At 37.9% G+C, this 25,313-nt stretch overlaps 1 protein-coding gene across 1 annotated transcript in view; it reads right to left on the bottom strand.

The window, feature by feature from the left end:
- Positions 1–25,313, bottom strand: part of Ush2a (usherin) — a 746,720-nt gene that overhangs the window by 54,022 nt on the left and 667,385 nt on the right. Inside the window, exon 61 of the mRNA XM_047521110.1 lies at positions 4,944–5,171. Coding sequence (XP_047377066.1) covers positions 4,944–5,171 — 228 coding nt within the window. The remainder of the gene's footprint in view (positions 1–4,943; positions 5,172–25,313) is intronic.

The raw sequence follows: 25,313 nt of genomic DNA, 5'->3' as shown, positions 1-25,313 counted from the left end.
GAATCTTATTCTTGACCTAATAGTTACCATGAGGTTTCACCTATTTTCATTTTTTAAAAGTAGGGAAGAATATTCAAATCTCCTATTTTATAGATACTATGTGCTTCTGATCTCATCCTGATTAGAGAAAGTAAGTTCTCTCTAAATTGTCTACCACCCATGGCATTTTTTAGGAAGTGAAATTGTAATGCTCAATCATTGGTTATTACAAGGTGTCATGATTGAAAAAGTGTGTGTGTGATACATGTTATACACATGTATAAATCTCTATATGGATATATAATACACATGCATGCACATAAATTACTTTGATGACAAGGAGATGGAAATATCCACCCTGTTTCCTCTCACAGGTCATGGAAGTACAGATAGCTTCTTAGGGGACAAATTTCTATTGCTCTGGGGAAAAACATCTGAATGCTCATTATACAAATGTAGCGCAAGTCTTCATCTCTGCATTATTCATTGTTTTTTTGTTTTGGAGGGGGCAGAAAAGGAAAGTAACTAAATGTGAATGGAGATGCATTTGAGTAGTGGTTTGTCACTCCTTTCCTGTTTCAACACACCTGAGAGTTAGGACACACTCCTTAGATGCTGCCCTATGATGTTGAGTCTTAAGAGGAGACAGGATACATCAGAATCTCCTAGAATGCACATACAGTTTGGTGCTTCCTGAAGAAGCTTAGCTTAGGCTGGATTGTTAATATCCTTAAATGCTATTGAAGATTAAACAAGCTCAAATTTTGGAAATCTATTTATGTTGGACTATCATATTTTGGTGTGATTTTCTTGTTGGGGGTCCCAGGGTATGGAGGATAGAATATTTTTTGGAGGGTACTTAAATTCCACCATCAACTCACAAGCACCTAAAGCTCCCTGGACCCCATTGTGAACCCTGCTAGTCATCTGACAAATCTCTAATAAATATTAAATTCAGCTCTCCCTCTATGCTCAAGCCCCTGTATGGTATGTGGAGAAAAAAATTCAAATGCACTGTTATGGTTTGATAAGTAATCCCCAAAGGTTGATGTGTTGAATGCTTGGGTCTTGAGGGTGGTGTTATTGGGAGGTAGAAGAAAATTTAGGAGGTATGGCCTTTTGAGGGGTTCTAGTCATGAGGGGTGTACTTTTGGAGGAGAATAGCAGCACCTCAGTTTCTTCCTCTTCCTTTCTTAGTTTCCTGGCTTATGATGGGAGCAATTTTGCCCTGCCATGCTTTCCCACCTTGATGGGATACCCCATTCACCTACTTTTCCCATCTTTGCCAGAGGCCCAAGGATATGGGTCCGTGGACCTGATCTTGAACCTCACGAATTATGAGCCAAAATAACCCCTTTGTCTTTATAAGTTAATTGCCTCCTGTATTTCTTTGTAGTGACAGAAAGCTTACTAATACCCGTGCTGACTGGCCTCACTTTAAATTTCTTACCATAAATTTTCAATAGGCGATTGCCAAATTGTAATCCTATTTTATTCCCCTATGGTTTGCCTCTCATTTCTCAAAGTTGTTATTTTATGTCTTCTTTCCCCATGAACTGCCAATACCCTTTTCCCTCCCTCACAGTTGGCAGCTGACATGACCACATATTTTATTGAGAGAGCAGAAGAAGTTAGAAAGAATGTTCTCATGTTATATATTAGTACCTCCGTGAATCTAGACTTATACTATAGATGGTCCCTGACTTATGACAGTTCAACTTGTGACTTTTTGTTGGTGAGAAAGTACGCCCATACAGCCATTTTGCTTTTCACTTTCAATGTGGTATTCAGTAAATCACACAGTTGCTCTGTGATAAAATAGGTTTTGTATGAGATGATTTTGCTCAACTGTAGGCTAATGTTACTGTTCTGAGCACACTTGACATGGGCTAGGCTCAGCTTGGTAGGTTATGTGTAGTAAATGCATTTTCAATTTACCAGTATTTTCAACAAATGATGGGTTTATCTGGATGTGACCCCATCATAAGTTGAGGGGTTTCTGTGTGGACCTTTGTTCCTTTGGGCATGGGTGAAGTACCCGTGTCTTTATTAAAGGCTACCCAAGCTCTACATCTGGCCCCTTCCCCTTCCTATCAACTTCACTCTTGTGATTATCCTCATCTCCTGCATCGCCAATGCATCTCCTTTTCTGGTTACTCCCATTAGTGTTTAAATGTACTAAAGTATCTCACTCTTTTGAAATAAGATTTCTCAACACCACAGTCTCCTAGCTACAGTTCCATTTCTACGCTTTTCTTTTCATCTGACCTTCTTTACTTTTATGAGGGGTGTAGGTGCTGGGGATTAAACCCAGGGCCTCATGTATGCTAGGCAACTGCTCTACAGTTGAGCCACACCCCTGGCCTAAACTTCTCTCATGAGCTGCTGTCCTCATTTCCTTCCTTGTCATTTTCTCCTGAAGGCATCCCAGTCAGGTTTCCCATTCCATTGCTTCATCTTCTTGTTAAATCACAGTGACCTCTTCATTCCCACACCCAGGGTTGCTGCTCTGCCCTTATTACTTGACCTCTCACCAGTATTTGGCATATTTTTTCTTTCTTTTCACCTACTTTTCCTTCTACTTCCTTGCCTTTTCAAACTTCTTTGCTAGATCCTCTTCTTCCTTTAGTCCTCCAAATTTTGTCTGCCTTTGGGCTTGATCTGGGGCTCTCATGCAACTAGTTACGTTCTCTCCCTAGCTGATCTCTTCCAGCACCATATCTACCAACTACCTACTAATGGATTCCAAATATTCATTCCAGTGAAGAGCTTTCTTGGGAGTGCCAAACCTGTACATATCTACCTATCTCTTTGACCCTTTGAAGCTATTCATCTTCCAACTTTCCCTTCCTGATAAATGGCTCAAAGCCAAAACCTAGAAGTCATCCTGGAATGCTCTTTTTCCTTTGTGCTTCATATCTGGTCCACTAACCCATTTCTAAATCTCTCTCCAATCCTCTCACATTTTTTGACTTCACAATTCTCTAATTCTGATCATCAGCAATCCTCCCTGAATTTCTCCCATAGCTTTTAAACCCTGTTGGTCCTCTTCTAGTCTATTTTCCACACTGTGGCCAGAGTGATTTTCAGAAACATAAATTTGATCATGCTTTTCCTTCACTTAGAGCCTTCAGTAATTTTTCATTGCACTTGGAATAGATTCCCAGCTCCTCATCACAGCCCACAGGTTGGATGTGACTTGCCTTTGACCAACCACTCCAGCCTCTTCTAGTGAAATCTTTCTTTCCTCCCCAGAGCCTCACCCACACTATCTTTCCTTCCTTTCCTTGAATACACCAAGTTCATTCCTGCCTTCAGGCCTTATATTTGCTGTTCACTTTGTCTGGAATATTTTGCCCCCATATCTTCACATGACTGAGTCTGTCTTGTCATTCAGGGCTCAGCTCAAATGTCAACTCAATTCAAATGATTTTCCATTCCAAAATAGCCTGAGCAGGCATAATTACATTACTCTATTTAATTCTCTTTAGAGCATCCATCACTCTCTGAAATTCCCTTGTTTGTTTATTTACCAGCTTACTGTTTGCCTTTCTGCCTCCCCCCACCCCCCGCTTCATAAACTCCCACGCTCTTATTCTGACACACATAAGGGCTGTGACAGCCAAGACCTTTTCTGTCTTGTTCACTCTTGAATAAGTGCATGGCACTTAGTAGAAGCTCAATAAATATTTGGCGAAATGTAAATGAAAGTAAGAGGAGTCAATATTCCAAGTGTCAATCATGCTAGGGAGAAGCAGACCCTGGAACAGGAAATAAACACTGATAAGGAGAGGTTCTCGTGGGGGCTTTAGGACTGTGGTTTGGAACTTGTAGGTGTGGGTCCTTAGGCTCAAGCCTCTTGGCCCAGAGTGGGGGAAGTCTGGTGTCTGTCACATGTAAGCAGGCTGGTGGAAAGCAACTTGCTTCTGTTGTAGCAGGACTGGAGCTAGGCAGAATAAACTAACAGAGAGGCCCATAAGGACAGAGCTGGGCTTGTGAGCTCCAGTTTTAGTTCTGAGTTATTGCTGCATGTAATTTCCTGACATTATTTCTCTATTGTATTTTCAAGGAAACTTTTTATTACAAGTTGCAGCTGAGTCTTAATTGTTCTATGTAAAAATAGCATGGGAGTCTCTATCACCTTGAGGAGTAGAAGGGGAGAGGGCAGTGGCTATAGCAGCTGTGGGTTAGGGATTCCACAGAACCAATCTGCAGAAGGTAGTGGAGGAAGGTGAAGGGGGTGAAGGGCCAGAGGAGGCTGGAGGTAGAGGCGGGAGTGTGGGCTGACAGATGAATTGCCAATGAGCCTGGGGAGGAACATCAGAAAGGGAGATGAGGTGTGGTTTTCATGTGGGTGAGGTTTCAGAGCATCAGAGTGCAGGTATTAAAGAAAATGCAACCTCCTTTACATGCATGTACTGGAGAAGTCTGGAATACACATGTGACACTTATAAGACTGTTTCTCAAGGATTCATAGAGAAATTGGGGAGAAAGCAGACATATGTGACTTGCTCAGTGAACGTTGGTCAAAGTGAAAATCAGGCAAGGCTTAGGAAAGCAGCTACGGAGGATAGTTCAGATGACAGTAAGAGCAATCAATTTCAGATATGGTGTGATTTCCTGACTTCTAATCCCAATTTGATCATTTACAATGTGGGGGTGAGGAGTTATTTAGGGTTTATATGCCTCATGAAGTTTAGAGGTACTACCTGGTGGGGTTGATGTGAGCATTAAATGAGATAATCTATGGACAGCATTTAGCACAGTGTTGGGTTCATAGGAAGCAATACACACTTATATGAGCTAGTTTTCTCTGATCTATGATTAAGTGCCCTGGGGAGCCATCAAGGAGAATTAAACAGGCTGTGAAAGGAGTTTTCCCACAGTGACCTGATGGCATGTCAGGGCTCATCTATTTATCTGGAGAACACCAAACATGATTTTGTATGCAGGGTAGACATTACCTTAATCACTCCATTGGCTCTCTTAGGCTCTGACCACTGCAGTAGCAATGCACGGCCATTCTCCTTCTGTTCCACTGTGAAGTTGCTCAGTTCACTTGGGGACGATTCTAAGGTTTGTATCAGTGTCCAGGGGCTTGAAACTTCTCCTGCATGGTTTACAGCCACCACACCAATGTGATATGTTGTGAATGGTTCTAACCCAAACAGGTGTGCTTGATGGCTTGTTCCCTGGAAGAAAGTTGAAAGGTCAATTTTCTTTCAGAAACTGACAATAATGACTGGATGCTCATTCTCTGAACTGTGTATACCCCCAAAGCAGATCAGCAACGGCAACACAAATACCATAGCAGAGATTGGAACTATCACTAAGAAAATTATGTGAGGTTCTTTTCCCTTGTCTTTGTTGAACACCCTGAATATATTAATTAATGTCATATGATTTTAGATACCCAGAAAGTGCAGCTCAGATTCTTTGCCCTTCCAGTTTTTGCAAGCCACAGAATGTGATATAGGAACGTTAAAAAATTAAAAAAACAAAATTATGTTTTCTCAGATCAGCTATATCCAGCTGCATTGAAAATCAGTGGGACCAAGTTGCACGTCAGAGACTGGGATAATTACCTACCAGGTTAATCTTAAGCGTTTGGAGATTTAGCCAGAACAATCCTAATTCTCTAATCCCCAATGCTATTTGTTCATACATGAAACTCTCGCCTTCTCCCCCATCTCCCTCTCTCATTCTCTTAGTGTGCATTTATATCTTACAAATTCCATAAAACTAACACACATAAAAAACAATAACAAACCCATTGAACTATAAAAGTAACAACACCCTTAGAGAGGCCCGCTGTTAATATGAATGTGAAAATATTCTCATTTTTTAAAAGCACCATAACTAAAATGATGAAACATACCAAAGGAAGTTGCTACCTAGGCTTGGAGAATTAGGTTTTTGTTGATTTAAAGGAAAAGAAAAAAGGGCAGCAAAATTAGGGTCCTGGTTATTTTTTTCTTTTCCCTGCTTAGAAAGAAACATTTAACATATGAGAGCTAAGAATCTTGATGTTTTGAGAGGCCCTGGGGTGCTCTTTCCACATCTGGACTGGATGGATATGTCTCTTTAAGATAGAAATTATGTCTGCAAGTGGGGTAGTGATGTGTGTATAGGTAAGCACACACACATGTGCAAGTTAACATTGTCTGCTGTGTACCATCCCCACTGGATGTGAATGATCATGAGCAAAAAAAAATTGGGTAGTTTTATATTTTGTTTTTAGATTTTATTTTGAGACAGGGTCTTCTAAAGTTGCTTAGGTCTCACTAAGTTGCCAAGGCTGGCCTCAAACTTGAGATCCTCTCATCTCAGTCTCTAGAGTCCCTGAGATTACAGGCAAGTACCATGGCACCTGACTGATGAACAAATTGTGACTGAATTAGTAGGATATTTGTACTTAACAATATGCATAACTGACTTTGATTTACTACATGCTTGAATGTGATAGTCTTCAATGTCTCCTTTTCTTGGTGTGCAAGATAGGAGGAATGTGAGGTGGGGAAGAGGATATTATTTTGGGGGATAGGTACCCAAGAACATCAGACATAGTTATGTGTGAGGAAATTCTTAAGTTGGGGATATCCATATTTCAGATAAAATCTAAAAGAAGGTGGCAAAATCAAATTCATTTTCCAAACTAGTTAGACAAAAATCCAAAACATTATAGAAATAATTTTTCTAATAATTTTTTCTCCTATATTCTAGGTTATAGGTTTCAACCGTGTTAATGTTTCTTAGTGTTAATCACAGGCAGAGAAAATACAATTTCCTTTACGTATCCAAAAACTTGGAAAGTCAATTTTCCTATTTCAATAAGTCCCATTATGAGATTACATGCTAACCTCTTGAAATCTTTTAATATTTAAACATTTACTAAGCGACCAGACTCTGAAACAAATTTTACAGAAATACTAATTTCTCTTTTTTAAAATATTAAAAGTTAGATCATAAATATTTAAAAACTTATTTCTCCACAACATTGGATTGGTCTTTTAGATAAATATAGCACAGAACTCGAATGACCATAATGAATATTAAATCCGAAGATGCTACAAGTTCTGATTACAAACATTCTTTTCTGATAAATGATTCCTTTTCTGTGGAAATAGGGCAAACATGGGGGAGATTAATAATGCAAAAAAGAATAATTCTTTGTTCAGAATATTCAGTAATAGATGCCAAGAAAAGCATAAGCTCCAAAGCAAACTGTAATCACCTCTAACAGATTATATATAAAAAAGGTAGGCTGTTGGGGAACACTTAGAGATAGCTTTTGTCATAAGAAACATGAAAAGCATGTGGGCTATAAAGCAAAAACATATGTATATTGTCAATAGCAGCACCTGCTCAATTGCAGTTTATTTCAGAGCTGAGAATTCCATTTGGCCCCTAGATGGCAATACTATCAAACACTTTTGGTAACATGAGTACTTAATGATTAACAACCGGCATTCAGTCATCCAACACACTCCAGGCAACCATTAAAAAAATAACAAAACTGATTTCATTATAGATTCTTTTAATAAACATTTATGGCTCGGATCCTTGAAAGCAGAACTATTCAAAATGCCCTGGCCTCAAAACCTCCACCATCTAATGTAGAACATGACCTGCACATCTTGTGAAGTTCATTCATGTCTAGCACAGAAAATGTTTAGGGAGGTATGGCCCTGCAAAGGGTGATTACAACAGTTGTTTTGCTTAATCGGGTCTATATTTACCTTTAAAAAGCAGAATTAATCACATATTGGGATGAAAAGAAGAATTTCTGCAATGTGAAATTATATCGAGGACAAGTTCTTATATTATATTGATTTATCATTCCGAATCGAAGAGAGCTTAGCAGAGTAAAAGAAAGAAACCAGGGGAAGGGAGGAGAGGAGGGAAGGTGGAAATGCTGGGGAATGATATTGGCCAAATTATATTGTTATATTTTGTGCATGCACAAATATGTAACAATGTATCCCACCATTAGGTACAACTAGATTGTACCAATAAAAATATGAAAAAAATAAAAAATTTATTCTTTCTGTAGAGTGACTAATACACACACACACACACACAGACCTATAAATACCCATGCTTTTTGTCAATGATTATTAGTAAAGTCCATATAAAAAGTAAAGGGAATTTAAACGTGGCAAAACAATTCTTATCAATTTATTCCTTCTCATTTTAGGAAGTAATTTGTAGTATTCTCTTCTGAATGGATATCCAATACCAACAGTTGCTATTTTAGAATCCTGCAAAATCTGAATTCAATTCACTCTGTGAATTGGTTTGTATCTTGTTCGTCTATTCAGCTATTAGTTTTTCTTAAATTCAGAATTTTTGCTTGAGCACTGTGGATCTTAAATATTTTATGTGTAGTTCCTTCTTCAGAGATGTAGCATTCTGTCCCATTGACTAGGAAAAGTCTTCCTTAAAAAAATATTTTCTTGCTGAGAGTTGTGGTGCACACCTCCAATCCCAGAGACTTGGGAGGCTGAGGCAGGAGGATTGCAAGTTCAAAGACAGCCTCAGCAACTTAGTAAGACCCTCTATATAAATAAAAAATTAAAAGTGCTGGGATGTGGCTTAGTGGTTAAGCTCCGGGTACCAAAAAATGAAAAAAAAAAATCCTTCCTTTTGTTCCTTCTCTTTGCCTTTCTTCCTTCTCTTTTTCCTTGTTCCTCCTTTTCACGCAGTTCCTTTCTTCCTTCCCTCCTCTCCTTCTAGACCATCTGAGTCAATAAGTCTCCTCTTTCCTCTTTCTTTCCCTTTGCTCTTGATGCTGTTGAGCTGTTTTTTGTTATATCTGACTTGTGGGCCATCAACTTGCATTTGCTTCCCTTTTTCTCCACCCCATGTCACCTCCATGTCCTATTTACATTTTTAATTTAGGAGATATTTGTTGTTTTTGATAGGCAGCGGATGAAGAAGGTGACATAAAAGAAATCAGGAAGAAACATTTCACTAGAGATAATCCTTTCCTCACAATTTAATATTTCTGATGAGATTTAGTCTCTTTTCTTTCTTTTTTTTTAAAACTTATATGCATGCAGTCGGTACACAAATCAGTTCATCATTTTATGAGGCGTAAAGACAAGACTCTCTGGAACACTCTGCCAGTTGAGGTTCTGCTGGCAATTTGAACTACATTTTAACCTCTCAACTCTGCTCCTGGGGACACATGAAACTACTTGGAGTCTTCAGCAGTCTGACAATTTTACACCATCTCCTCTGATTATTTTTGACGACTTGAAGTGCCCCAAAGGTGGCCATGGGGTCAATAGGTTTATGTAGGTTGAAAATGATCAAAAATTACCATTGATCTGTAGCTGTCAATAAAAGACTGCATGGGGATCTCCCTGCACAAATGTTTAAACTGCAGAAAGCTACCTAACTTAGTCATCTTTGAGTCTATTGATCTGATGATCCAGCAGTTTCCAGAGCTTTCCCTGTGGTCTTTGTGGTGCATTTTCACTAAACCCACTTACCTTAGCCCTCAGGAATCTTTTTACCCTGCTCCCAGTAATGAACCAAAACAGTGATGCATAGCCCTGCTGTGTTCATCAACAGAGTATTATGTGTGCTTATTACACGTTGGAAAGGGTTAATCTTCCTGGTCTCCATCAACTTCATTCTAAGCCAATGGGATTTCTTCTGCCTTTGCCTTTCATTTGCCATTCTCCTTTATCCTGGGCTCCTCATCCTAAAATGGATGAGTTTTGGTTTATAAACCCTGACCATCTTGTGGTGGTGGGGGTGGGGAGGGAGGTTCTTTATCTCCTAGTTATCATAAATGCCAAGACCCAGAAAATAAGTGACATCAAAATTTGCCTCTTTTTTCACAAAGATAACTTCATAGCAATATAGACTTAAATATGTCAACCACTCAGATACTTTGTCATAAGTTGTATTTTAACTTGTCATTATGATAACATAAAGGGACAGTTATTAAAAAAAACCCAGAGTTTTGCTTTTTATTACAAATAAAACATGAGAAGCAGCTCTAGCTCTCATTTGCCTTTGCCTACAAACTATAGATCTGGAGGGTACACATTCTGTCAATTGACTGACTTATACATTATATTGCTCACAAATCAACACAAAATATTTGTCTAGATTTTTGAAAGCCAGATAATTTGCGGTACGGATTCTGTAGGATCATTTTTCTATTCCATTTATAAAGTTAAAATGTGAGTTCCTCAAAGGTTGATCAAGATATTTATTTCTAGTACCTATTCTGCAAAAATCAATCAGTCTCAATACAGAAATGATCTCTTTTTTAACCAACTATCAAACTTGAATACTTATCCATGATTAACGAAGCATCGAGATGCCAAGATTGTTAGAAAATTTTAACTAACTACACACACACACACACACACACACACACACACACACACACAATTTTACCAAAACCTTCTCTATGTAACTCTGAGTTGGTGGGAGAAAAAAGAAATTTATTGGTGGTAACACAAACCTGCAGATTTACTCCACAATCAAAGATCAACTCACAGCACAAGGAAGAAAAACAAAATACCCTTTAGGTTGATGACCTATTGTTTCATATGCCTGTAAAGTGTGTTATGTGCTAGGTGGCATAACTAAGTGGTAACATGGAGCTGCCAAAATGGTGGGTGGGAATATGTATTGTTGATCAGCAGCCCCATTCAATTCTCTAGACATTTTTGGGCTTTTTACAAATTTTACAAGATTTTACATCTTGTAAAAGTTACTGTAGACGGAGATACAAGATGGAAAACACAGGCTCTTAAAGAGCTTATAACCAGATAGAACCAATCAATCATGCACAAAGATACACACAATTCAGATCAGCACTATGAGAGCCAGGAAAATACTAAGAGGCTAGTAATAATTTGGAAGGGAGAAGGTGAAGATTTGGGGAAAACTTGAGATGGCATTTGATTGAAATTAGGAAAAATGTGGGTTTTGAGTAGACAAAAATAGGTGAGGGATTGGAAGAAAGAACAGGAGGAAGAAAGTATAGGATCCATTTGGGAAAGAACTGGCAATTTCTTGTAGTTCAAGTGTGGTGGGTTTAGGGAAATAGTGGGAGTTAAGCCTGGGAAGGGACTGGTAGCAGGAAAGGAGAGGGTTACGAAGGTCACCTTAAAGGTTTTGGATTACATTTGTTAGAAAATAATAAGTGGCACTGGGAAAAAATTAGGAACTGATTATGTGTAAAGAGCTTCCCAGGCCTGAAGTTGTAGCTCAGTGGTAGATCACTTACCTCACACGTGTGATGCACTGGGTTCAATCCTCTGCACCATATAAAAATAAATAAAGTCAAAACTAAAGTCAAGTTATTGTGTCCATCTATAATTTAAAAAAATTTAAAAAAGAGCTCCCCAATTTGAAAGGATAATAGAAGAATGCTTAAATTTTGCCTTAATGTGGTATAGACCATGGTCAGTGAATGATGAAATAACAAATATGCTAGGAATTAATTAATAATTAATCAATTGTCTATTTAAATTATTATTCAACCAAAAAGTTTAGATAGTCATCTGTACAAGGGAGTAGGAAAGTATTTTCCTAGGAACAAGATTTTTAAAAATATTTATTATCTTCAAATTTGTAATTGTTATTTAGAGACATGTTTTCTTTTGATCTAAAGGTAAAGTGGGAATTACGAAAACTGAACTGAATTAAAACCAATGTTCCTGTCCTTTGTATTCACCACTATCAGAATCACATCCACCTGAGCTGTGTTGTTTCCTAATAATGGAGACACGTTCACATGGAGCCACCCACATGCCTGCACTGGTCCCTTGTACAGATCAAACAGCTATGTAGAACCTAAAAATGTTATTCACACCATTATGACTGGGAAACAGAATGAGGTTAGCTCAAAGGAGCACACGGGTCTAACACATTCTTAGCTCTGGCTTCTAACTAATGTTAGGAACTTAATTTCAAAGATGACAGGAAAGTAGAAATGCACATCCTCTCTTTGGATGATTGTGACAAATATGCCCATAGCTGATGAGTCAGGGGTCCTTTGTTTTAACAGCTGGAAATTTCAAACTTAAAATGTAGGTTTTACCATTAATCCCAGCAGCTTGGGAGGTTGAGGCAGGAGGATCTCAAGTTCTAAGCCAGTTTCAGCAACTTAGCAAGGCCCTAAGCAACTCAATGAGACCCTGTTTCTAAATAAAAAACAAAAAAGGACTGGGGATGTTGCTCAGTGGTTAGGTGCCCCTGAGTTCAATCCCTGATACCAAAAAAAAAAAAAAAAAAAGTTATATTTGGAATATTCTTGTGTTAGTGTGCACTTTAGTGCCTTTATTTAACAAATACCTATACTCAGAAAAAAAAAATGATGTGTGAAAAAGGAGGACAGTACTTTCCCCTCTCATTGGAGCACATCATTCATTTTATAATGGTGGTCAATGCAAGAAGAAGGAGTTACTTACATTTTCTTATAGGTAAATCGACTTTATCAATTTAATCAATAAAGTAAAAGCTAGAGGCCTTGCAAAATGAACAATGATGCCTCAGTTACCGTGAAAATGTTTTTGGGAAAAAGAATGGTTTTGAAATGGCTCATTTTTCAATGGGGAAGAGGAAAAAATTAAATTTGTGATAATTAAATTTTAAAGTGGCAAATCAGTCACACTAAATATTAAAAAGCAGTACTTCTGATCTATCAAAATTAAAAATGTGCATAGTCTGTGACCCAGCAATTCTACTCTGATAATCTATTTTATGGGAATAATAGCAAAACTGTAATAAAATGTAAAAAATATCTTCCAGCCTTAGTGTTGTATTTCTTCAATTCATGATTAAACATATATTTATGGAGGGCTTACTATGTAATGGGAACCCTCCTAAACTCTGAAGTTCATCACAGGAGGCAAGGGCACTACTTTATTTAATTTTGTATTATGATGTAGTCAAATAAGCAATCTATAAAAAGAAAACAAAAATGAGAGAGAAAAAAATAGAGAATTACAAACTCCTGTAAATTATGAAGAGAGTAAGTTAAGAGATACACTAATTCGTGTTTGGGCTTAGGTGATGGGAAAGAGTTAAGAGGGTAAGAGGTCCTTGAGGAAGTTACATTTTGGCAAGAAGAAGAAAACAGTCACGTAAAGAATCAAGGGAGAAACTTTTAGGCAAAGGAAGAGCTTGAAGCTCTAAGGTGGGAACAAACTTGGTTTCTTGTTGACAGGAAGGAGCTAGTGTAGCTGCAACCCCAGCGTGAGAAGGAGAATGGATGAGTAGAGGTCACAGTGATGGGCAGGAGCCAGATGGTGTAAGTCCTGTAGGCCAAGGTAAAGCCTTCGAGTCTGATTCCAGGTTCAGTGGAAAATTATTGAAGGCCTTTAAGCAAAGGAGTGATGTCATTTTCCATTTAGGTTTTAAAGAGATCCTTTGGGTTGCTCTGAGAAGAATGTATGATAGCAGTTGTATTAATCTACTCCAGCTACCATAACAAAATGCCATAACAAAACTACTGAGTAGTTTAAAAAACAGAGATTTAGTTCCTCACAGTTCTGGAGTCTGGAAGTCCAAGATCAGGACAAGTCGGGGTTATTTTCTGGTGCCCAGACAGCTGCTTTCACTTGGCCTCATCTCTGTGCATGTGCAGATAGGAGAGATCTCTGGTGTCTCTTCCTCTTATAAGGACACCAGTTCTATTGGATCAGGGCCTTTCTCCTCTGGCTTTATTTAACCTCTGCATTGCCTTGAAGGTCCTATCTCTAAACACAGTCAGTGAGGGCTGGGGCTTCAATGTATGAATTTGTAGCAGGCAGGGCATAATTCAGTCCACAACAGGTTAAGAAAGGGAGCAGAAAACATTACCAGGCCATTGCAAAAGTTCAAAAAGCAGTAATATGACCCTTATTCCTGTAATAGGTTCACTCTCTCCAGGCCCAAAGTGTTTGGTTTCCCTGATTGAAATGTGTGTAACGTACCTGCCAAAGTGCCAAAGCTTCTTCACCAACAATCTTCCTTCCTTCCTTCCTTCCTTCCTTCCTTCCTTCCTTCCTTCCTTCCTTCCTTCCTTCCTTCCTCCTTCCTTCCTTCCCTCCTTTTTTCCTTCCTTCCTTCCCCAATGACAATTCTATCATTTCAGTTGTTTGGTCCAGAAACTTTGGATTCATGTCCTCTTTCTCTCACATCTATCTCTAGTCTTAGGCAAAAAGCATTAGATTTATTTAACTTCAAAATACATCCAGAATCCTACTAGTTCTCACCGCCTCCACTACTACCAGCCTGATCCAAGCCATTCTCTTCCACCTATACCACTGTGATAGTCTCCTTAAATGGTCTCCCAATTTTAAAACTTGAATCTCATTCTTTACGAAGTAGTTGGAGTATCTTTTGAAACATAAAGTCAGCTCATGTCACTCCTTAGCTCAAAATCCTGTAGTGGTTCCCAAAGTCATTCACAGTAAAACCCTATTCTTCCTGCCCACCCTCACATTTGCCTTCTCATACCTCTACCACCATTCTCTGCCATGCAAGCTACACTGCAGCTACACCTGTCTAACTGCTGTTCTTCAAACACACTAAACAAGCTCCTGTCTTGAGGCCTCAGTACTGGATGTTTACTCTGTCTGCAACTTACATCACCCACAGTCTGCATGGGTAACTGCACCTCGTCTTTGCAAAGAACCACTCCTATTTAAAATTGTAACCTGCTGACTCCCCTCTTTGCATCCTCTCATTTTTAATTACCTTTACCTTGCTTTATATAGTTTTTCCAAAGCACTCATCACTTTCCAACACACCACATAATGTGTTTATTATGAGCATTGCTTATTGTCTTTCTTCACCAGAATGGAAGCTTACAGGGTCAGGTGCCTGCATTGTTTCTGCTGTATCTCCAACAACTAATTGTGGCTTGTATAGAGTTAGTGTTCAAAAAACATGCATGCTATCAATGAATTTAAACCACAGGAATGAGGTAAAGAAGAGGGTATAGGGTGAAGAAGAGAGTCTAAAGAGAGATGACAAACAAGTATGAAAGATACCCTCTATTATTTTACTGGTAATCCCAGGCAATGCAAGGTGAGGCTTGAAAAGAGGTATGCAGCGGAGATTATTAACACTCACTCAGCATCCATTTATTTCCCCCCTACATTTTGCAATTCCCCTTCACCTAATAGGAGTTATGGGACTAACACTTGTCAGTGGGATGTGGGCAGAATGGGTGAAGCTACTTTCAGTTCTGGACCTTACCCACGTCTTGCAGAACTCTCCAACCTACTCTTCCCCTATCTTGTATACAGTTGGAGAAGGGCGGTCAGACTTGCCTATGGCTTTTCCCAATTTTATCATATCAAGCGCTGAGATTTAGAGTTTTAGTTATTGAAACAGACTATTTTACCCTATCTTATCCTATCCTTAATACAAGGTCCATGAAATTTTAAGTGTAAGAAAGAGTTGTTGACTACCCCCACATTCTGACAAATTTAAAAATATACTATTACAGAGTTCAACAATATTTGGATAAAACACAGAAGTCAATCATATTTTCCAATAAAATTATGATGTCCAGACTCTAAAAGTTACAATCTACAGTTACAGGAAAGGTGAGAATTGGCACAGCCTATATTCCACTCAAGAATATTCAGTTTTAAGGAACAGAAGCTCATTTTGACTGGTTTTAGAATAAAAGAGAAAGTGAAAAACCCAGAACCCAAGCACATAAAATAAAGCTTTGGTTTCTGGAAATGGGAAAACCATCAAAACTTTAAAGTGTTTCTCTTGGTCTCTCAAGGACTGCATGATATTTCTGTTTCCCTTTCTCTGAACTTGCTTTCTTTTTTTTCTTTACTGCCCAGCATGGCTACCAGTTCCCAGTCTCAACAGCCTTACAGCTGTAGTATCATAACCATCTGACCCCCATCTCTGGTTCTACAGAGAGGATCTGATTGGTTGTTTGCTAGCCAATGGACTCACTGGCCTTGGGTCAGTTGGTGCTGAAGAGGGAAGGGTCAAATTATAGGGACAGGTGCCCGAGGTTTCTTTTCTTAGCATAAATTATACATGATGGCAGATATCAGTTAGAGGATAGAGTGGTTATCTTCAAACCAAAATTTCAGATTCAGTCCCTATCTTTGATATTACATGACAACATGGCCCAGAATTACTTTCTATGGCTGTCTTTGCAAAGATCTTTCCTCTAAGTCTGGTTATTGGTCTGACTACCACTGAATTTCTTAGATTGCTATAGCCCTGAAGACTTTACTTGAAATGAATGCTACAGTATCAGATAGTTTAATGCTCAAATCTGAGTATCAGTGGAACTTCAAGTCTTTTGACTCTATTTTCTGTAATCTCACTTCTGCTTTTACAGGAGAGGTTCATGTTGGCTTTTCAATTTTTTTTTTTTTTCAAGGAAAGAAAATTAGGGTATCTTCAGATAGAAATAGTTAATTGCCCTCAAACTTCTGAACATTATTCGAACATCATTTTACTGACCCGACTAGATTCTACTAGATCCTATTTAATTGCCAGAGTTAGGTGGAAGAATCACATTCTAATTTCTCTAATTTGAAAGTCTGGGGGATGCCAGAGCCTAGATCTGGTTGGGAGGCCCTTGTGGTTTGGACTGCCTGTCCTCACCACCAAGGACTCCTAAAGTCTGCCTCTCCAAGCACATCCTCTGCCACTCCAGGCCCTGCCCTTGTCATTTGCACCATATGTCCTCGCTTCTTGACTCCAAGGACCAGTTACAGCCTGCTTTTCAATGAGGACTTGCTTTTGCTCATAATTTTCCTTTTTTCTTGGAACTTCTTTCCATGCCCATCAACTTCTGACCATTCCTAAAAACACAAACTTAATGTCACTTGGAAGAGTTTCATGACTTCCCAGACAGAATTACTTGCTTCTCTTCTTTGCTTTTCTGTTGTTCATGGCATTTTTGCATTATAGTGATCTGTTTACCTGTCTTTTCTCCCAACTAGACCTTGAACTCTTAGAGGACAGGGACTAGGGATACAAAATGTGTGTGGCACCATATGGGTGCTCAATAGATGTCTGCTGAATGAATAAATTATCTTTTATTTAAATACATTATCTTATTGGCAATATGCTAGCTGTTTTAAAAAAAATTATCATGGCATATAACTATTTTTTTTTAAATCCAGAATTCCATCTATTTAAAAACAATGTCACTTTTTAAAAAAAAATCCATTTTATATACCCCTTGGAAAGAAAAAAATACTTCTAATTGAATGAGAATACAATGCTTTTTTATCACTTATTATTTTTTTTTCTATTTGTTGAAAAACTCCTTTGGACTTGTATGGGCATAAGTTATTATTTATTTTTTTAAAAAATGTATATGATATGGTATTTCTGTGCTATTTTGTACATATAGTAGCTTGTCATTTAAATGCCAAATCATAGTGTAATCTTTTATTTAAAGTGGCAATTAAGCTCAAAACGTGCAGTTGCCAACAAAGCACATAACTGAATTGATGGGAATAGGGCCAGCAATGGTCAAGTTTGTGCAGGCATAGGAAATAACAAGTATGTAGCAACCGCCACCTACAGTGGATGTGAGATTGTTAGAGGCGTGCGATTTCAGAGACAGGGAAATGTGAAAAAATGTTCGTCCTAAAAATCAATGAGGCTTCCTTTCTGTTTTCTGACTACGCTTTCAGAATAGAAAAGGCTCCCCCGTGGTAAAGAGCCAGTGCATAACTTTTAGTTCACATATTCTAGCGAAGTGAACTAACTTGTTCTTGGTTATAACATTCTTGGGCCCTAAGAGCTGAAGCTGGCTTAGTTAAGGGCAACCAAAACACCCTGCCACCCTGGCTGTACTGGGACAGACATGGCACAAATAACAATCCAGACCCAGGAGCTCACAAATGATGTGAGGATGGGAAAAATGAGATGTTCAGGACCCTGGTTCTGCACAGATAACTAACTGTTCTCAAAGACATCAGTGACTGAGGCTGCTGTTCTCGAAATTATCCTCAGCATAAGTTCTTTATCTTTTTACTTCTTTTCCTAAAGAGCATCTCAAAGGGTTATTACAGTGAGTGCTTTTCAAGTACTTTATGTATATTAAATTGTTTAAGCCTTAAAACAACCTCACAAGGCAGACAGTATTATTACCCTCATTTTTCAGATAAGGAAATGGATGAAAAGATAGTTGAAGCAAATTGTCCATGGTCATATAGTTATAAGGGGCAGAACTAGGATTTGACCGGAGGCATTCGGAATGGAGTCTGTGCTCATAACTTTGAAGGTATGTTGGATATTGCATCAGATTGCTCTCACCACCCCCACTAACACCACCAGACTTTGGAAGGCAAAGCCATTGGGTACCATTTCTCAGTACAGATAGCTTCTCATATCTTTCTTTCAGAGAACAAAGAAAGGCTTCCCTGGGCTGTGTGACCTAGACCTGCCTACTGCTTTGCTTTTGGGGAGTCAGTCTGAATCTTAAAAAAAGAAACAAACAAACAAAAAAACCAGATTGCTTTTCTAATGAAAACAACTCTAATAACATGGCTATGAGTCAGGAAAAACAGACATCGTAAAACAAAAATATAGTGACAGTTGAGGCTGACAAAAAAGGTATTGCAAAGATAGACCTGAGAAACTTCTGAAATTCACTTGTGCCAGGCTCCAAAGGGGTTAACTGGTTAGGAACAATCATAACCCAGGTGACTGGGCAGACATTGGTGCCACACTGAAGCAGTTGTGGCATGATATTGAGTTGTTGCTTGGAAAATATTTTAATATAATAGGATTTAAATTTCCTTTTTTCTTTGGATTTTTCAGTTAATATTGGAATTAAATTAAAGCATTAAGTCAACCAGCTTAGTGCAAAGCAAATTATGTCAGGTTCAGCATTGAGAGCTTCGTTATGGAATATCTATTGACTCAAGCTTATTAACTTGTAAATCCTCTAGTTTTAGATTATGATCTATTGATTATCTGCTTTTATTTGCGTTTTAAATGAATAAACAAAAGGAAATGATCATGGTTTAGTCATTACACCTTAAGAGAAGATGTACTTAAGCTAAGCATACTTAATTAAAAACAAAAACAACATTTATTTGTCCTGAGAACTAGAAGTTGTGGCTCTTAATTTTCATCCAGGCAGACCAAAGATTGTTTTTAACCTTACACAATCATTTTTTACTAGACTTTTGGACAAAATAGGAGAAGAAATTCTCACAACAGAAAGTACGCCATGAATATGGCATTAGAGTAATTATTAATTGTTCTAGAACCTAGTATTTTGCTTGTTTTATCTCCGCAAAGAGGCAAAAATGAACTCCTGTCTCATGTGCAAGGTTTTGTTCCTTGCAGCCAACATCTGGGAAAGAGCAAATCTCTAAGCATCCAGCAGATGATTTAGGAGACCTGATTTCAAGTCCTGGCTCTATCACTCACACTACAGGGACTTTAGGCAACTTAGTTACTTTTTCTGAGTCTCTGTTTCTAATAGTTAATATCTTTCTCATGAGTTTTCTGAGGACCAGATGGCCTTTGTGAAAATACCTGGCATGTAGTTGGCACTCAAGAAGAATATGCTGAACCCGACCTTTGCTAACAGGAACTGCTAAGGAAACATGCAGGTCCCCTCATTCCTAAGGGTAGTAGTTTAAATTCAGTTTTTTTTTTCTTTTTTTTTTTTTTTTCACATAAGCGAGTTTATTAAGCAAACAAAGTGTCTTCTTGCAGGATAAGAGAGAAAATGAGAGGGAAAGAGAAAGGGTGCGTGCTAGAGAGAGTGGAAAAGTGAGGAGGAGAGAGAAAGAAAGTGAGTAGGAGAGAGAAAGCCTAAATTCAGTTTTGTTTAATGTTCTTAGCAAAGAAAATTGCTGAGATTGGTTTTAGGTCTGAGGGCTAAACTCAGAGTCAAATATTTTATTTAGTCTCTACTCTATATCATGGAACTAGGCACTAATGAGAGTAGGGGAAAAGCAGAAGGCACAAAAGCTGGATTTTGGAAACTGGAACCCATTAGAAATCTAAGTACTGAATATATGCATAAAGAAATCACCCTGGGCTTAGGAAAGCATGAGACATTTCACAGAATGGATGAGCTTTAAACAATATGTTGGAAATGTACTAGATCGGTGTGATAGAAGAGTAAGATTATTATTAGTCAATGCAAGATTAAAAAATTAAAACACATTTAAAACTCACAGTACCTTAGAATGAGAAGGAAATTTAGAGTTAGCACTTTGATCTTCATATCTGGTGTGGAAATCTCTGTAGACAGAGAAGGGTAGGGAAGAGAGGTATCCCTTCCAATACAATAAGAACTAAAGACCAACTTGCTCAAGTTTTATTTACTATAACTAAGACTCTGGAATCTGCTAATTTGGAGATTTAGGAGAGGAATGTTCTCATACCGGTTCCATTAAATTGAACGTATAAAATTGTTATCTTGACATTTGAATTACTTTGAGTCACCAAGGCAAGGAAACAAATAGGAGAGACAAGAGAGAGAGCACCTGGGCTGGTTGATAAAATAAATAGAATAGGGATACAATATGTAATGGAGTTTGGCAAGTTTAGGCAAGAGCTTGAAAATCTTTGCCCTTCTCTCTTTTATGAATCTCCTTTCCAGTTTAGTAGAAAACCAGTGCAAATCCATGAAGGAAATACCTACCATGAACTCAAATCATTTAGGAATGAGTCATTAGCCAAATCACCCTACTCCTCAGGGAGATGTCATAAATATCATTACTGGCCTTGTAAATTATTACAGAAATAATTTGTCTACATTATATCTGTTTTTATTTTTTGTTGTGTCATCCATATAAGTACTCATTCTCTTCTTTTGACCCATTGCTGTGTATATTGAGGTGGTTACACTTATTTATTTTGGAGGCTATAGGTGGTCAAGATGGAAGTATGAAAGATGCAGAGAAAGACTGGGAACATTAACAAGAGCTCCCATGCCTGAATATGGAACAAGTAATTAGATCACTCCCCTTTTATTTTGCAATGAATGAGTCCTATTTTTGTTAACCTGGATTATGGAGTATTTTTAAAGAATATATGGGAAGAAATGAAAGATGTTAAGAAATCAGGATATAGACTTGTACTCAAGGAAGACTTCATTACCAGTTTGTGAGGATTATGAACTCAAAGAATAGATTTGAACAGGAAAATGCCTATATTACACAATTTATCTGATGGCTGTCATACGTTGCTTAGCAATGAAATGTTTATCTTTTCCTTGCATAGATGTCAAAGGGATGTCAGTAGTTGAAAATGACCTTTCAGAATCCTGGGCTGAAGGTCAGTGCACATGCTGATGGGTCCTGCAGATTAATTGGACCACCCAGGGACCAAACCCAAACTCCTGAAGCCTAGAATTTTCATACCTGAACTAAGATTCTTCTAATTAACTGCATGGTTTGTTCCATTTCCACCTTCAAATATCTACTGCAAAGTCATATTCTTGGGAGCTGGTCTTCCTTGGTCCCGCTAAGGTAGATACACCTTCCCTCTATACAGAACAGCATTCCTCCCTTACCTCCAGGACTGGACAACACAACACTCCCCTAACTGGACAACACACTTCTTATTCCCCATCTATGCTTTTGTTTTCTTCATTGGACTTAACTTCTTTATCTCCTTATTATCATAAAAACTCTAAGAGAGAAGAGTTTTTGTCTTGTTATTCATTGCCCTATACCCAGTGAGCATATGTTAGGTGTACACACATAGAGGAGTGAATGAATGAGTGAATAAATTAAGTTCTAGATTAGTCCCTGAAAAGAGAAGAACAGGAGTTTTACAATGTAAAAAAGCTGGTGATATTCATTCCATTTATTCATTTATTTTTAGTGTATAGTGATATATCAGAGTTTACGGTTCTATGCAAAGTGAGTTTGTGGACTATATTACCTGGTTCTAAGTATACTATGCTTGAAAAAAATAGGCACTTCCAGAATTCCTGGAAGCATGAAAAGACATGGTTTAAATATAATACTAACATAAATGAAGAATAAATGGCCAATTAGATATTTGTTACTTCAAGCTATTAGCAAGTTATGAGATATAAACATAGATGTTCCCATTGTATTGGACCAAAGTGGACAATAGCTTTTTAAATTATCAAGGGACCACTTAGAAAATAGATTGACATCTATAATTATTAGTGATGATTCTTTTAGTGAGTGTGTACCATGCCTTGAAGTACTATTGATAGCATTAGCTCGTGATTAAATATTTTATGATTTTTCTACATCTACTTCCTTAAAAATGTCTATTTATGGTATGTTAGTTAATTAATACACATCTTATAATTTATAAATAAGCAAAGACACATATTCTGGACCTATGTGCACAAATATTACTATGGGAAGGCACATTCCAAAATGTTTAGTGATCATTGGCCTATATTAACATTTTTTCTTCAGCAGAGTGACTGTTAATAAAGAAAACAGAGTAAAATCTTTTTCCTCTTTGAAAATAAAATAAAATTTGATTGCTATTTTATGATGAATAAAATTCTAAAGTAAGAATTTAGATTGTTGCCTTGAAATGGACAGTCTGGTAACACTTTTTGAGAGATAAATGCTTGAAGATAATTTGTTAAAAAAAAAAATCTCATTCCCTTGACTAATTTCCCAGTGGGAAGTGCTGACTATTATTGGTAAAAATGATACCAATGGTCATTGCCCAGATGGCACTTTGAAGAATTTAGTTGGAGACAAAGGCCCTATAAAATGTGCATGTCACAAAATCATACTCAACCTCTATTATGCACTTGGGCTATTTTAACCAGTTACACTGTTACATTTATTTTATTAGTTCTTTTGACTATTTCTCAGGTTGAATGATTTGATTTAAATTTTCTGTTAAGCTTAAAGACTAGAGTGAAGAAGACCAATGCAAATATAAGTGGTTTGGGCAAGGTGTAAAATATTTACACTGCCTCTCATTCCTGTGTTACTTACAAGATTGCAAGTAATCTGTTACACCGCCAAGGGTTCTGTACTGGGAGGCAAGCAGGGAGCCACGGGGACACAGGGAACTACCCATCCCAGGGAAGCGATGTTCAGTTATCATGGTGACTGTCATCTTAACAATTGTGCAAGTGCATCATTCACTGTGGGTGACTAGAAACAGATGAAGAGGAGCTGAAAAATGGAAGGATTTTCCTTGTCTCTTGTCTCTTTGATAACTAGGCAGACTACAGAGCATGAAAGATGAGGGCTGCCCAATTCAAACCAAAGCACGTAGCCACCATCTGGGCATTTTAAAAGTAGGACACACGAAATGCTCAGATGTATCCCCCAACAGGGTGCAATAATACAGCAGTAAAAAGAAAACTACAGCCAAATATGGCTTTTTCCACACTTGCAGTCGTTCTAGTACAAGAGGGGGCAAAGATTTTCCAAAAACCTTCACCATAGTGCGTGGCAACTGCTCGCACGTTTGCTACACAGGATTCCAGTCTCAGCAGTCTTAAGTGGTACGGAGACACACCCAGTAGGGGGCGCTCTTCTAGAGGAAAGAAAGGGGTCTGGAATGGAATGTTGAGTTCAGGGCCCAAAAGCAAAACTTCTTACAGTATAAAAACTAAAATAACCATTTTCCTTCAAATAATTCACTGCTGAAATATTTTTAAATAATATATTTGACATTCAACAGACTAATCAATCAAGTCATTTCTTTCATTTTTGAGATAAGAGTGAGGAAGTTACTCAAAATAAAGGAAACAAAGAATCTTAACACTATCTTTTTGGATCCATCTTTGAGGGTGAAAGTTCGGAACTTATTTGTGGAAACCTCTCTCAGCTTAGCTTCTAGATCCTCAAGGCATGCAATCTACTAACACTGTAGGTACGGAACGTGGCAGTCATTGAAAAACCCCAAGACCTCACTTTTTTCCAGCTTTTTCTTCTGATGTACATTTTGCAAAGATAAATGTATATATATAGAGAGATTGAAGGTTATTTATAGGAATCAGTGGCAGATAGAAGCATATAATCTTTGAATGGGCCATGAAAGAAAGTGCATGAATTACTCTGTTTACTTCACATTTTTTTCCAGTGGGATTTTAATTATATAAATAGAGTATTTTATAATCCCTTCCCATGTTCTTTCATATTTGCAAAAGCTCATATTCTCAAGATCAAGGAAATTCACCAGCTTCTCATTTCCTGGGTGGTAGTTGGGAGATGAATAGAGAAGATACTAAATGGAAAATAGAAAGGGAAAAGCGTGCCTTGCTGTAAAATGAGGCATCCAAACACCCTGATGATACTAATAATTGCTGGAAGTAATTTAAGACTGTCTTTCTTCAGAAGCAAAAGGGAGCTCTAAGCAAATACAAATGAGGGAATTGAAGAGAACGTGTTTTATGAAGATAATTTATGCAAAGGAAATCTTTCCATTTAAATTTTCCTGCTTCTGTTGAAATTCCAGATACATTTAAGAGGAAAATTCTTCCAGATTTTTTTTTTTTTTCTGGACGTCTCCGAAGATTTGTTTGTTTGTTTGTTTGGTCTCTCCTAGAGCATCATTTTTTATTTCACTCCTTGCTAAGAATTCTTATTAGCCAATCTAACCATTCAATTTACCCTGCCTATTTTGTAATGAATAAATAGCACATACTGTTAATTGGCCACCTGGGGTTCAAAGAGGGGGAAATATGGAGTTGATGTTTGAACACTGTAATGTGCTGACAACATATTGACTGCACTCTATTTCACAAGATTTAAAATCCAGTTTCCTCACCCCATTCGCACCTCCCTCCCTTGCTCCATTCTTGACCGTCTGTGAGACTAATATAATTTTTTTTAAAAGTGATTTATTTCTAACAGATGTGGTCCTCCAGCCACAGGGACCTGGATGCACAATGTCCCCTAACAACTTTAATTTCTGAATATAATAAGCATATATTCCACTAATAAATAATTATCGCTCTGTTAAGGAAAAAAATGCCAAGGCTTGTGGTATGATGGCCAGGTACTAGAAGCAGAAAGGACAAGGCAATGGAGTCTCGCGAGACCCTCGCTATGTTCAGGCCAAATGTGCTAATTATGGTATTTCTAAAACAGGGTAGGCCATAAAGGAAGAAAATGAGTCACAGTTTAATGTACCCAGTGATATTTAGAAAGCTACTTTTAGGGGCACATTTTGTTTCTTATAAATCTGATATTACACAAGATTAAATTTAAAAAAAGAAAAAGAAAAAGAAAATGACAGCCTAGGTCCTGGTACAGAGCCAGGTCTACAGGACAATACCAGAGGGGTGATTTTCCTTCTTCCCTGGGTTCTTTCAGAGACTTCTCTAGCATCTTGAGGGCAGGTGCAGGATGTTTGTCCTCATCCCCTCTGTGATCAGTGCTCTG

This window comes from Sciurus carolinensis, chromosome 12, assembly GCF_902686445.1.
Source record: "Sciurus carolinensis chromosome 12, mSciCar1.2, whole genome shotgun sequence".
NCBI classification, from domain to species: domain Eukaryota; kingdom Metazoa; phylum Chordata; class Mammalia; order Rodentia; family Sciuridae; genus Sciurus; species Sciurus carolinensis.
This window is presented reverse-complemented; position numbering and strand designations above follow the sequence as displayed.